Raw genomic sequence first — 13,624 nt, forward strand, 5'->3', positions numbered from 1 at the left:
CAAAATTGGTTAAGAAATGCCAAAGTTGTTCATTTTTCCCAAATTAGAAACTACTCGCATGAACTTTCGAGAGGACCGTCTCATAAAATTTTTAAAGCACAGTTTTTTACTCTTTTTCGTTTATATTCAAAAGCATGTGTATAAAGTTTGAGGTTTAATTTGGCTAAAATACCGAACGATATATTTATAGAATCCTATCGTGCGCGACAATACCTCACTAACCTCTTAAGAGTTCAGACAAGCAAGTTTATAATTTGGAAAAAAAAACTGAATAACACTGGTATTTTTCAAACCAATGTTTTAATTAGAACGTCATTAGACGCGGAATTCAATCTTCTGTCTACATTGATTGAAATAAAAGCGTTCCTGTATAGAAGTGTTATTTTTCATGAAAAAATGTTATTTCCATATTGTTAACGATGAACCGCAATGTATTTCTAATAAAGGAACATACCGTTGAAAAAGTTTATTTTTCTTCTTTCTATTAAATTTAGAAAATCTGCTGCTTAAAAATAATAGCATAGCTAATTTTTTGGCGCAGTAAATCCAACAAAAATGGATTTTTTCATACATCAACATTTTGAGGGTTCGTTTGATGCAACAGCCTATACTAGGTTACTTGAAAAGTACAAAATCAATGCAATACTGTATCTAACTGTAACCCTATTATTTTTTCAAGCGATTAGTCAGAACCAAATCAACCGGTAAACTGAGCAAAAAAAACTTTTGGTTGTGAACACGTTTCAGTCACAGACAAACAGAACTCTCCTCACATAAAAAGTTACATTATTCCGATTCAAACCCTTCAGGTTAAAGACTCTCCTTTGTATATGGTATTTAATACGAAAATGGGGAGTTAGCTTCGAATCAGTGTAAACATCGTTCCACATTTATTTGTTTATTTCTCCGGTGCATCCCACGAGCGAGCGCCCTGTATTGGAATGTTTATTTATTTGCTTTGTTCGTGGACAATGCCTAGATGCCTAGAAAGCGCGCGCACGGCACTCATTGATTGTGACAAATTAATGGTCCAGTTAATTACATTTGCCGAGCCATATTCACTGGAATAGACGAGCTATTGGCACGTGGTATATCGTTAATTGGTCTCTGCGGGTGTGGAGATGATCATTTCGTACCAGTTTTATGGTTGGAATGGAACAGACCTGGGTGGTATATGAGTGATAAGTAGGCCGTAAACTCGGGTGGTTTTTCGGCTTTCTCTCTATGGGATATTGTCGCGGTACAATACTCAGTCGTATGTGAAACTGAATAACCCAACCAAATTTGAGTGAACTGTTCTGTTGAGCATTCGCACGTACAATGTGACCCCACAGTCGTGCTGTTTTCGACGCACTACTGCAATAAATCTGTTATCTAAGTTTCGACTAATGGTATTTTTAATGTTCAATCGGCCACATCACACCATTTAGTCGGAATTTGCCGCTTCGCTTATTTTTGTTCACCTTAATTCGTGCAGTTAGAGCCTTGAATCAATTAATATTAGTCACATAAATAAAACAAACAACAACAACAATTAATATTAATACGTGTTTCCGTTTTTCTCTTTTATCTCCCCAACAGCACAATCTCGATTCCACTTCGCAACATTCGGCCAACTCGCCGGGCAATCTGGACCGGGGCATCTCCACCGCCAAACTGACACCAAATAGCTATAAGTCATCGAATAGTCTACAGAGCAAAAGCACTTCCGGATCCGCATCAGGTGGCACCTCCAGCTCAGCTGCCAAATCCACCTCCTCCCCAGAGGAATGCCCCCTCTGCTACGACACTGTGCCAGCCGGGGAGGAATTTTGCTCCCTGCTGAACTGCCGACATTACGCCTGCCGAGGCTGCCTGGAGAACTACCTGATGATTGAAATCTCCGAAAGCCGAACGGACATCAGCTGCCCGCAGTGTCCGGAATCGATGCACCCGACTGATATACAAGCGCTGCTGAAGGCGTTTCCCTCTGCCATAACCAAATACGAAGACTTTATGGTGCGTCGTGTACTGCTAGCGGATCCGGACTCCCGCTGGTGTCCTGGACCGGACTGCAGTTACGCGGTCATTGCCAATGGATGCGCATCTTGCCCGCGGATACGCTGCGAACGGCCCGGTTGTGATGTCCAGTTCTGCTACCACTGCAAGGCAGAGTGGCACCCGGATCAGACGTGCGATGCTGCCCGAGCGTCCAGGCAGAGTCCCACCAGGGCACCGTCCGGTAGTATAGACCAAAATTCACAACACAGTAAGAGTTGTTGTTTTCTGTTTGAGTTTTCTGTGGCGCTGCGGTTTGGTTTTGGCTTCATTGCATTGTGTGAGGCATGTCTGTTTTTGGTTAGATTGATTTAGATAACGGAACTGGGTTGAACGGGGTCTGTTTGGTCACATCACGTTTTCCTTGTTTGTCTTCATACTTTTTCCCGATTGCGCCGTGATTTAAAATATGTTCTAGAACTTGGCTGGCATTTTGTCCTAACTAAGCAGTTTCCGTTAATCTGTTTGATTATATAATTCATCAACACATTCCATTCCAAGTGACAAGCATCAACTCGCTTATATGGGAGATGTAAACATGATTTACAACATTTTATGAAGTAACCGAAAAAAATGAATGAAATGGCGTTAGAAATGTAAAATATTTTTAAAAAATATTAAAAGCTTACCGGTGAATTACCGTTAATCGAACCGAACCCACCATTCATGCACGGCACACTGAACAGCTTAGCGAGAAGCCAATATGCAAAAAAATTCAAATTATTCTCAGTTCGTACGTAATGCAAAATGTTATTCTTTATGCATATATCAACGTAATTCCTCTTTTCCTGCTTCTTCCTCCGATGTCTTATTCCCGGGGAACTAGGATATAGAAACATCTACTGAGCATCGTATCTCACGATTCCAGTTTTTTATTATTGGTCCTCAACTGGAATAATTTGAATCATTCAGCCTCATTTGATTTACGACCGTCTCAATATGTTTTTCATTGACACACCTACTGGAATGACGCACGTACAGATTGAAGCCAGTTCCTACAGAAAAACCCGGCATAAACCCTGCTCAATACGGTACTAACTCGAGACGATTAAGACAATTGCCTTTCAAATGACTCAATTATCATTTATCCCGTCTCACTGCGCAAGCTTTCCAAACCGTGGAGTGATATAAACGAGAGAGCCCCCACTTCGTTGGTAAATTCTGAATTGGTTTCATTAGCTGCTGGGTAGATATTGCACCCCATTGACACCCCACTTTATTCACCGACAAAATGATTGCCTCGCACACATATGAACGCGAATCAGATTTTTAGATAACACACCTTTCGATATAGAAACCGCACAGCTTCCGGTCCCAACGCTCTTCGCTTACTGTGCATCCTGCTCATACTGTCAACCTATCATTCATTGACCTTTCCACAATTTGGTTTCCCCCCTACGCACGCATCCACCGATATCGGTTATTTTCAAACTCAAAAGTTATCAATCATCTCACCAACCATAACTCGGTGTATTGGTTCGCCTTTGCAGCGTTGCCTCTCGATATGCATCTATATAATTGGTTACCCCTCGTACACCTTTCTCTTGCAGAGGACGACATCAAGCCATGTCCGCGCTGTCAGGTCCTGATTGTCAAAATGGACGACGGGTCCTGCAACCACATGGTCTGTGCCATCTGCGGATCCGAGTTCTGCTGGCTCTGCATGAAGGAGATTAGCGATCTGCACTATCTCAGCCCGTCCGGCTGTACCTTCTGGGGCAAGAAGCCCTGGTCCCGGAAAAAGAAGCTACTGTGGCAGCTGGGTACCCTGGTGGGGGCACCACTCGGGATTGCTCTAGTTGCCGGGATTGCCGTGCCTGCCATGATCATAGGTTAGTGCACAAAACTTACTCCTTTTCGCAAATTTGTAATAATTTTGACAATTCATCATTTTAGGAATTCCGGTCTGGGTTGGCCGAAAAATACACACACGGTACAAAGCTGCCGGAAAACACAAGCGGAACTTTGCCGTGCTGGGAGGTGTAACGGCGTCGGTAAGTAGGCTCATGATGTATTGCTCCCATCTGTCTATATACGAGTTTGTGATCTGACTGAACGGTAATGAAGACGGAAAATGGATATGAGTAATTAGTGTACCGTAAAAAGTTCGGTTCCGCGATTGATTGCGTGCATGGACTGTAGTCGCAGAGAACGGTTGTTGACTGAAAGTTTTGCATTGAGTGTGTTAATTAAACGTTCTGTGTTCGCTAATTATTTTTTAATTAATTTTACTCAACGAAGTGTGTTTTTGTTCATTCTTACTCAAATTGGCAGTGCAGAGTCGGTAATTTCTCTCAGATAATTTGTTTTTTTTTATTCTGTACGTTGTACAAGAAACGATAACGATGCATTGTTAGCCTAATGGAGCTTGTCGGCACTTCGAAAGATAACAAGTAGCATGGCACAAGCGGGATTGATTGAAAGATTATAGATTAATTGATGTGTATTGCGTTTAGAGTTCGGTGTAAAACATAAGAATTTACATTGGAACCTTCCCAAACATTGAAAAACTTATAGTTCCATGTTTTACCGAGTTTTTAACTCTGTCGCTTTTATACTATAACGTTCTTATCCACCCGATAGCGTAATTTTGCATTTTTAAGATGTTCTGCTTTTTTACTGTTAGGGGAAGCTTTGCCATTGCGACCACCATTCAGGTTATCTTTTGTGGATGCCCCTGTTTGCTCTACATGTTACAAATCGCTCGAATTCGTTACATTTGGAAGCGTGTTGTTTGTTTGTCTACATGTGTCGTCCCAACCGGGGACTACATTATTAATGCAGCTGAGGATCCGTTTGACACAGGTATGCCATACCTCGCAAGGCATCATAGGATCCTTCCTTCGAAGAAATAATACTGCACAATGGCAGAGAATATGTTCTGAGTTTTCGGGCTCGTAGTAACAGAATCGACAAATGTCATCTTGACTTGCGTCAATTTTCTTGTCCTGTAAATAGACCTGTGATTATACGTAAGTCTTTTCGTTTTAGATCCATTCATTTTTTGATTCTCGTATCTGTATACATGAATTTCCTTGCTTGTTACACCGGTATTTAGTGGCTGGTCTCTTGCCTAAGCCGAAAGTTCTAGTTTGATAATAAAGGTAGATATTGCTAGAAATAGTTCTGGTCCAACAAACATGTTCGAAGAACCACGCCTGGCAAATTTGTCGTTCACTTTGCCACCAATTTTTTTCCGTTTTTTATACTAGCTCATAGAAAAGAAGCAGGTTTCGCAAAATCTTTTCAACTCTAACTTTCTATTAATTGTAAAAAATCTGTTCGTAAATTTATGCAAATAATCACGATTTCGTAAAATGAACTGTTATGAAAATCGGTACCAAGTTCACGAAATCATGAAGATCTTTTTTACAAGATTAGTTGGCTCAAAAAATACATGGCGTTACACTATAATATTTGGCTGGTAATTCCCTGAATATGTTAAGTTTTTTTTATGAATATAGTTCACAATTTGGAGATACACCGATTTCTATCAACTACACAATTTGGAAAAATAGAAATTACATTTGACGTAAACAACATTGCAACGTATTTTTTCTGTTTGATAACACTAGCTTACAGTATTTCTGAACTCAATAAGCTGGTGTTCATTTTCAATGTAAAATTGTGTGGTGAATCCGAAAAAATTTGCAGTACAGTTTTCGAGTAAGAGGTAAAAAATGAATTTCACCTTACAAATAAAAAATACTTTTAGTAAAATCCAAATATCTTCGGATATAGCATATTGATATGAAATATTATTATGTTAAATCAAAGGTAATTGTGTACTTTTGGTAGTCTGAATATTGTGTTTTGGTGCGGCTCGCGTTTCGTACGTTATATAGGAGTATCTTGAACATTTTCTTAATTTTGCCACATTTTTAATGAGTGTCAAGATTTTGGGCAAGAACAGGAAATGTTAAAAATTATATTTTGAGGGAACTTAAAGCCTGCTTACTAAAACAAGCACTTATTAGTTAAAAACGAAGCAAAACTGTGAAATCCATACTTTTTTGTGTAGAATGAGAATTGTTGATTTTCTTTGGGTCAACTTATTGAACTGTCTCGATCTCAACTTTTTAGGGCTTGTTACAGAATTTATGAGGATTTCATTTCCATCTTGTCAGACGTACATATTTAAAGGTGTATATGAATGAATGAAATCCTCATAAATTCTGTAACAAGCCCTAAAAAGTTGAGATCGAGACGGTTCAATAAGTTAACCCAAAGAAACTCAACAATTCTCATTCTTCACAAAAATGAATGAATTTCACAGTTTTGCTTCGTTTTTAACTAATAAGTGCTTATTTTAGTAAGCAGGCTTTAAGTTCCCCTAAAATATAATTTTTAACATTTCCTGATCTTGCCCAAAATCTTGACACTTATTAAAAAAATGTGGCAAAATTAAGAAAATGTTCAAGAAACTCGTATATAACGTAAACATGTTTTTAGAAAGAAACCAAACATAAACATGTTTTTAGAAAGTTTGCCACAACTTTCGTTATTACTATGCACATTATCTATTTATTTATTTATTTCCATTTTTCATCTGACCCATGTTGGTCTACATGAAAGTTAATGTTGTTGTATGAGAAAAGCCCATTTCAAGGTTCACTTCAGAAGCAGACCTCGAATGCGCGTAAAAACCCATAATCTTTTCGCATGTTTTTCCTACAATAACAATGAACTGACATTACAAATTAACAATATTACATACAAGGTATACAGCATTTCAATAACATTACAGAAATATTTTCACATAATCTTATAAGTTAAGTCAATCTCCTAAGTCTATTCGTGAAAACATCACTAGAAACATAAAAATCGAAATGGTCATACACACTATTGAAAACATTACACATCGCCCTTATGGGTTCGTTCTGACCGTACTCGGTGCGCTGAAAGTCTAGTCTTAAAAAGTTACGTGATCTAAGGTTTCTGGGGGGTACGTTAATGTTGATTTGTGAGAGAATATCTGGGGCATCCATTTGGCCAGTCAATATTTTCCCAACAAATATCGCTCTGGATGTATTTCGCCTTTTTGCCAGAGTTTCCATATCGAGCAGACGACAGCGATCAATGTATGGTGGTAGCTCTGTTGGGTTACGCCACGGCAAAGTTCTAAGAGCAAAGCGGAGGAATCTTGCTTGTACTGCTTCACTTGTTAGTCCAAATGCTCGTATAAGGACACCAAATGGCTGCGGAAGCTTCCAGGACAGACCGAACAAGTGAAAAATACAATGCCCGCAGACAATATGGATCAGTAAACTCGTTGGCGATTCTTATTATGAAGCCAAGGTTTCTATTTCCCTGTGCTATAACGTGAGAGTAATGGTTTCTGAATGTCAGTTGCGAGTCCAGGAGTACACCAAGGTCTCTGATAACTGACACTCTCTCTAGCAATTGGCCGGCGATGTTGTAGCTCCAGAGAATTGGATTTTTTCTGCGCGTGAAAGATATTATAGAGCATTTGGACACACTGAGAGCCAACAAGTTGCGATTACACTAGTTACAGAAAGCATCTAGATGTCGCTGAAGTTCGATGCAGATCAGTGTATATAGTGTCTACTTGTGATCTATCTTCGATGTTTTTAATACAGTACGATGTAAATTGGGCTAGATTGGTGGTTGTTGACCTGCCTGCAAAAAAAACCATGTTGGTCCTTCGATATGTATGCTTTGGTCTCACGAAAGAGCATATTTCCTACTAGGATCTCAAACAACTTTGATCCAGCGCAGAGCGAGGTTATACCACGATAGTTCGCAACATTTTGCTTATCACCTTTTTTAAAAACGGGAAACATTACTGATTTTTTCCAACACAGGGAAACACTGATTGCGACAGTGATTGGTTGAAGATTAGTCGTAAAGGTGTACACAATGCGCTTGCGCATTTTTTCAGTATAATGGAAGGAATCCCATCTGGCCCCACCGATGTAGAGGACTTTAACTTGCTTATGGCAGCCATAATGTCTTCGTCAGTAAATTGAATGTTTCCAAAATTGATTACATCGCGAGGGACATCTTGAAGGCCACAGTCCACCTGAGTTGAGCTAGCCGATTCATTTTTAAACACACTCGAGAAATGTTTTGCGAACAAATTACAGATACCGCTGGGAGTATTGGACGTTTCACCTGCGAGGAACATACTGGAAGGAAGCCCATTTTCTTTACTTTTCCCATTTACAAAGGACCAAAACTGTTTTGGGTTTCGTTTTAGGTTCGATTGGATTTGTGCTACGTGTTTTGAGTAGAGAAAGCGGTTATATGTTTTGTAGCTGTTACTGACTATAGTGAACTCCCTTTTTGTGATTGGGTTTCTTCGAATAGTGTAATGTCGAAGCGCAGCGGCTCGCAATCTTTTCAGTTTACGTAGACGGTTGTTGGACCATGGTGGTTTTGTTCGGGGACGAGGTGCAGGCACATGTATACTGAAAAGCTGTTTTTACACAAGTGAGAGTTTTTCTACGGCAGCATCTACATCGATCGCGAAGTTCAAGAAAGTCTCCCAGTCGATTGTTTGTAGTGAGTTATGAAGCCTATCGTGATATTCGTGAGTTTACTATCGGATTTTTCTGGCAGAGTAATGAGATTTTCGCTCTGGTTTACCGGATGTTTTACTTCTTTCTTCGATTTTTGACGATTTGTACGTCTAATATTGTCATACGGACGCCTTGTGTGGTGGCAGAGGGGGGAGGTGATGACAGTCCAGTCATCTACAAAGAATGGCGCTCATGGCGTTGACTGGTGCTTTTAGCACAACTCCGACTGCTGCTCTTGAGGCACTTCTAAATATCAAACCATTACACATACACCTCAAACAAGAAGCACTATCATGTGCATACAGACTGCAGGTTACTGGGCTTTGGAACAGTAACCATGTTGGTCTTGCTATCAATCATACGCGATTGTGGGTGCAAATGGTTATATGGGGTGAAGATATTCTTACTCCCAGTGATATTACACTCACAAGTAGTTTTCCTTACAGGACATTCCATGTGAAGATTCTCTCTCGAGAGGAGTTGTTGTCTGGATATAGGGGAAGACAACAACAAACGCAAGTGGTCTGTTACACTGACGGTTCTCTGATGGAGGGACGTGCTGGTGTCTACCGTCGTGAAATAAGATTGGAACAATCTCAGTCACTGGGTAGATACTGTAGTGTATTCCACGCAGAAATCTTTGCGATTATGCTCGGGGTACAATCGGTCCTTCAACTGAGTTTGTCCGGCAAAGTTATAAACTTCTGCTCCGATAATCAGGCTGCAATCGAGGCCCTTAGCTCAGACAAATCACGGTCAGTTAGTGATCGCGTGCCGAACCCAATCGAAGAACTAAGCATTGTCAACACTACCTTGTCTGGGTGCCCGGACATTCCGGTATTACCAAGGGGTGAGTCGCTTAGAACAATGTGCCATACACATTGTATCACCTACGATAACACGATATAAGATTACGATTCACAGTAATACACGATCATTTCACTCGTTACCACAATGTGTGGCACAATGAGGCACACTTTTGACAACTCAAAAACTGTCAACAAAGTGTAGTTGAATACTCATAGCAACCATTGCTTTTGTTTTACTGAACACCATGGCACACCGTGGCACATCGTGGCACATTGCGGCGCAAGCTACTACGCTATTTGTTTGTGAGCACAATTCGATTTGTGCTAAGCGACTCACCCCTTGGGTATTACTGGAAATGAATGGGCTGACAAATTGGCCAGGGCAGGTTCAGCGATTGACTTCGTTGGTCCTGAGCCCGCCCTGTCAATTTCGACAAGTTGGATAAGGGAAAAATGCGGTCCTGGGCTTCGTCCAAGCACCGTATTTTTTGGAGAAATCTACAAACGTGTCGCCAAACAAAGGCGTTTCTAGAACAACCGTGCTCAGTGATTTCGAAAAATCTCTTACATTTTTCGAAGCTCCACTGGGGCATGCTGACCAGGGCTTAAGCCGGCCACTGCAAACTCAATTATCACATGACAACTATTCAGCGCGCAGAGCTTTTCCATGTGATCTTTGTGAATCCGTCTACGGAACCGCATATCATCAGATGATATGCTACTGCTGGGCAGTTGCATATCATCTGATATGCAACTGCCCAGCAGTAGCGCAATAGCGCAATTTCGAGTTTTCGGCCGTCCTTACATAGAAGACACCATGTTTGGACGACTGAAACTCAGAGTTACAAAATACAAAAGTTTCTTATCCAATGCGGTAAAGAGCTATAGGCTTACTCGCAGGCGAGTTGACCTACTTGTGAGATTAACTTACCTGCTGTTTGTTTTTGTTTTTTTGCTGTTATTTTTCCCAATCTTCCAATTCTACTTTCCCACTCCTCCTTCTCCTTTCCTTCCGCTCAGAAAATGATGAAAACACACGGCAAGGCACAATTCCCCGACTACATACGAGGAACGTGCCATTTAAGCCAATATATTCTGATTTCTGACACGGAGCAATGTAATTCATGCTCACGATTTCAAGAACCTTACCATGATGTTCGTAATTTCTTAGTGCGTTATCGTGATATTTTATACAGAGTTTACTATCCGTGTTTCCTGACAGATTAATTTGATTCATCTTGATGAGTTTACAAGCTTAGTCATGATTTTCATAATTTTTCTTCGTATTATCGTAATATTTTAAATGTGAGTTCATTCTTGGTTTTTTCACGCAGATGTAATGTGGCTCATGATTTCACGATTTTCGTAGTTTCTCATTACATTATCCTGATATTTTATTTATGAGCTGAATATTGGGCTTTTGAAGCGGATTAATGTGATTAAGTTCAATATCTTTACCACGATTTTGTAAATTGCGCGTTCTCGTAATATTTTGTTCTAGAACATACTATCGATTTTGACTTTTGATCATGATTAGGCTGACCAAATCTGACGAAAAAATCCGGACACCTTTCAGCAACGAAGCGTATTGTTCACCACACACAGGTAGATGGTTCGCATACTGTACGGATCTTTTCGACAGAGTTGGTCAGCTTAATCATGATGTTAATACTATTATTTGAATTTTCGAAATTTTGTGTTATCGTGATATGTTCTTGATTTTTTTCGCGGGGTTACATAATAATGTGAATTGGAATATGAAAGTGTGTTATCAATTAACAGTATCTTATGGTATCGTGAACTATTTCACGAACACGAATTGTGACTATGCCATGTATTTTGGTGCTCAGCACAGTTCTCGTCTTGTTTCCGGACATCATACTGAATCTTATCAAATGTACAACGATACTCCTCTAGTTCCTAAAATTTTTCTATATCTGCCCCTCGACCATATAAATGGACACTAGCAGCTGGACCCTTGAAAGATGAAACATTTTTATAACGTGAAAACTGTTTCACGAGCACGAATGCAATCATGAGCCAGTTCACAAGAAATAAAATGATCCATGAATAATATTCCGCAAATTATGAAATATTTCGCATACCAATGCGCATGCTGATAAATGCATAATATATGAACTAGCTTAATATACTATGCGTCAGATATAAGTACATTGAGCAAAATTGGTTTCATGAATTGATTTTTATGCAATACACAATTCACGTGATGTTCAACACCATGGTGTTTGAGTCGCTTGCACTATGAAAAATCTCATGAAAGCGAAAATCGTTGGAAATATCTTTTAAATACGTGGTTGATATATAATAAATCAAGAACCAGTTCACAAAGCAAAAATGAATTGTAATTGAATGCAAGGATGTCTAACTCCTCTCCGAAGTAATTCCGTAAGGTAGTGCCGGGGAGAATTCAGGTTCGGCGGTAAGAGTAGTTGTTTTAGTGGGTCAAGGGTGGTTCCCCAACCATACTCACTGAGTAATCTTTTTCAGTGTCTTTTTGAACGCAAAGGTACACACAGACATTTCCGATTTCGAAGAACTGAGTCGAATGGTAAACCGGACCTCCGTGAACCCTTCAAAAAGTAAGGGGGTCTCAGAGGGGTGTACTCCATTAGGTATAATGGATGTTAAACATGAAGACATTAGGCATAGCGGACGTTAGGCATAACATGCGTTAGGTATAATGGACATTAGGCATAATAGGCATGTTAATATATTACTTAAAAATCATTTTCGCGGTATAGTAACAATAGAAACATGACTAAAATAGGTTCAACACCCTTGTTTCAAATCAATCGCATTTGTATTTAGATACAGATAAACTACATGTTTATTGTAATTGTTGAAGAAGAAAATATTTGCCTTGAAGAACAGCTCATGAAATAAAGAATGGTAAATTTTATAATTTTTCATTGAACGAATGTGCAAATGTGGCTGCTTCCAGAATGATTACCTCTCGTATTATTCAGAACAATGGTTATTTTCTTAATTCCATCTAAGCAGGATTTTTCTATATACTGCAACGACTTGGCAAAACAAACAAGATCGTTCATTATTGTGCAATATTTCACAAAATTTTATTATACGCCGCGTAATACAATAATATAGGTTTTAAATTTGTTTGCACAAAAACTAATCACTTAAATGAAGAAAGCATCCAAGCTTTCCCTTTGCAATAACACGAAAAATAAAAATCATTCTATACATAGAAGGGGTTAATAGCTGTCATAGTATTTTTGATTTTGCAGTCTCGTTAAAGCTATACGATGTATACCACACGTCGCGCACCTGAACTTGTAATTAGAAATAGAAATGATCGTGCGTATTCAGGGTTTCAATCTCTCTATGACAAAATGACAAAAAGAGGTTTTGAATTCCACCGGGTCTTATTAGGGGCATTGCTTCTTAATGCCATTATTTTAGCCCGCCGGTTTGAGGGTTAAACAGTCGATTTTCCGAGCGATTGCATACTCCTTCTATATAAGAAAAGCAAAAGCTTCAGAGAATTTCATGTGTAACCGCACTATAACTCATAACTCTGAAACCAGAGCTCCGATCCAAATAAAATTCGGCTGCAGCTAATTAGGAAAATATACCTTTCATTCGGAACTAAGTTTGGGCAGCCTATGGCAATGTTAACCTTTTATTTGAATATAATACAGTGGAGACCCGATTTTCGAATTCGCGCTGAATTCGAGTAAATCCTTTCTTGGGCACATATTTCATATCTTGGAGATCCGAAAAATGCAAAAATAAAAATATTGTTTTTTTTTTAATTTTGCGCTGTCAGACCCCCTTAAGGGGAACTTAAAGTAAATAATCAGAAAAGGTTGCGAGGCTATATCTTAGGACCAAAGAAGAATATTTTAAGAGCTTTGGTTTATTAAAAAGAATAGGAAAAATATATGTCCCTTTTTATCAGCTTAAAATTCGCCAAGGGGCTGATAAAAACGAGTCTTCACTGTATTGTTGAAATCAGCCCATCCATCTCTGAGAAATACGACTGAGATTATTTGACATATACAAATATACATACATTATAGTGGGACACGATTATATGAAAGAAATAAAATTTTGCTCCGGGCAACTTTCTCTATTTCAACTCGGAAGAAAGTTAAGGCTGATAAAACTAGTGTTTCTTTTGTAGAAAAGCCTCGATTGAAGATAATCAGATTAATCTCTTGAAATGTATATACCCATTTTATCCCAATCCTTCCC

The 13,624-nt window shown here is 39.2% G+C and overlaps 1 protein-coding gene across 2 annotated transcripts in view; it reads left to right on the forward strand.

The window, feature by feature from the left end:
- Positions 1-13,624, forward strand: part of LOC131677609 (E3 ubiquitin-protein ligase RNF19B-like) — a 162,846-nt gene that overhangs the window by 95,669 nt on the left and 53,553 nt on the right. Inside the window, exons 3-5 of one of the 2 annotated variants that reach the window (XM_058957501.1) lie at positions 1,582-2,248; positions 3,588-3,869; positions 3,934-4,031. In XM_058957501.1, coding sequence (XP_058813484.1) covers positions 1,582-2,248; positions 3,588-3,869; positions 3,934-4,031 — 1,047 coding nt within the window. The remainder of the gene's footprint in view (positions 1-1,581; positions 2,249-3,587; positions 3,870-3,933; positions 4,032-13,624) is intronic. The other variant, XM_058957502.1, reaches the window with a different exon arrangement.

The sequence above is a fragment of the Topomyia yanbarensis genome, chromosome 1 (genome assembly GCF_030247195.1).
Source record: "Topomyia yanbarensis strain Yona2022 chromosome 1, ASM3024719v1, whole genome shotgun sequence".
NCBI lineage: Eukaryota > Metazoa > Arthropoda > Insecta > Diptera > Culicidae > Topomyia > Topomyia yanbarensis.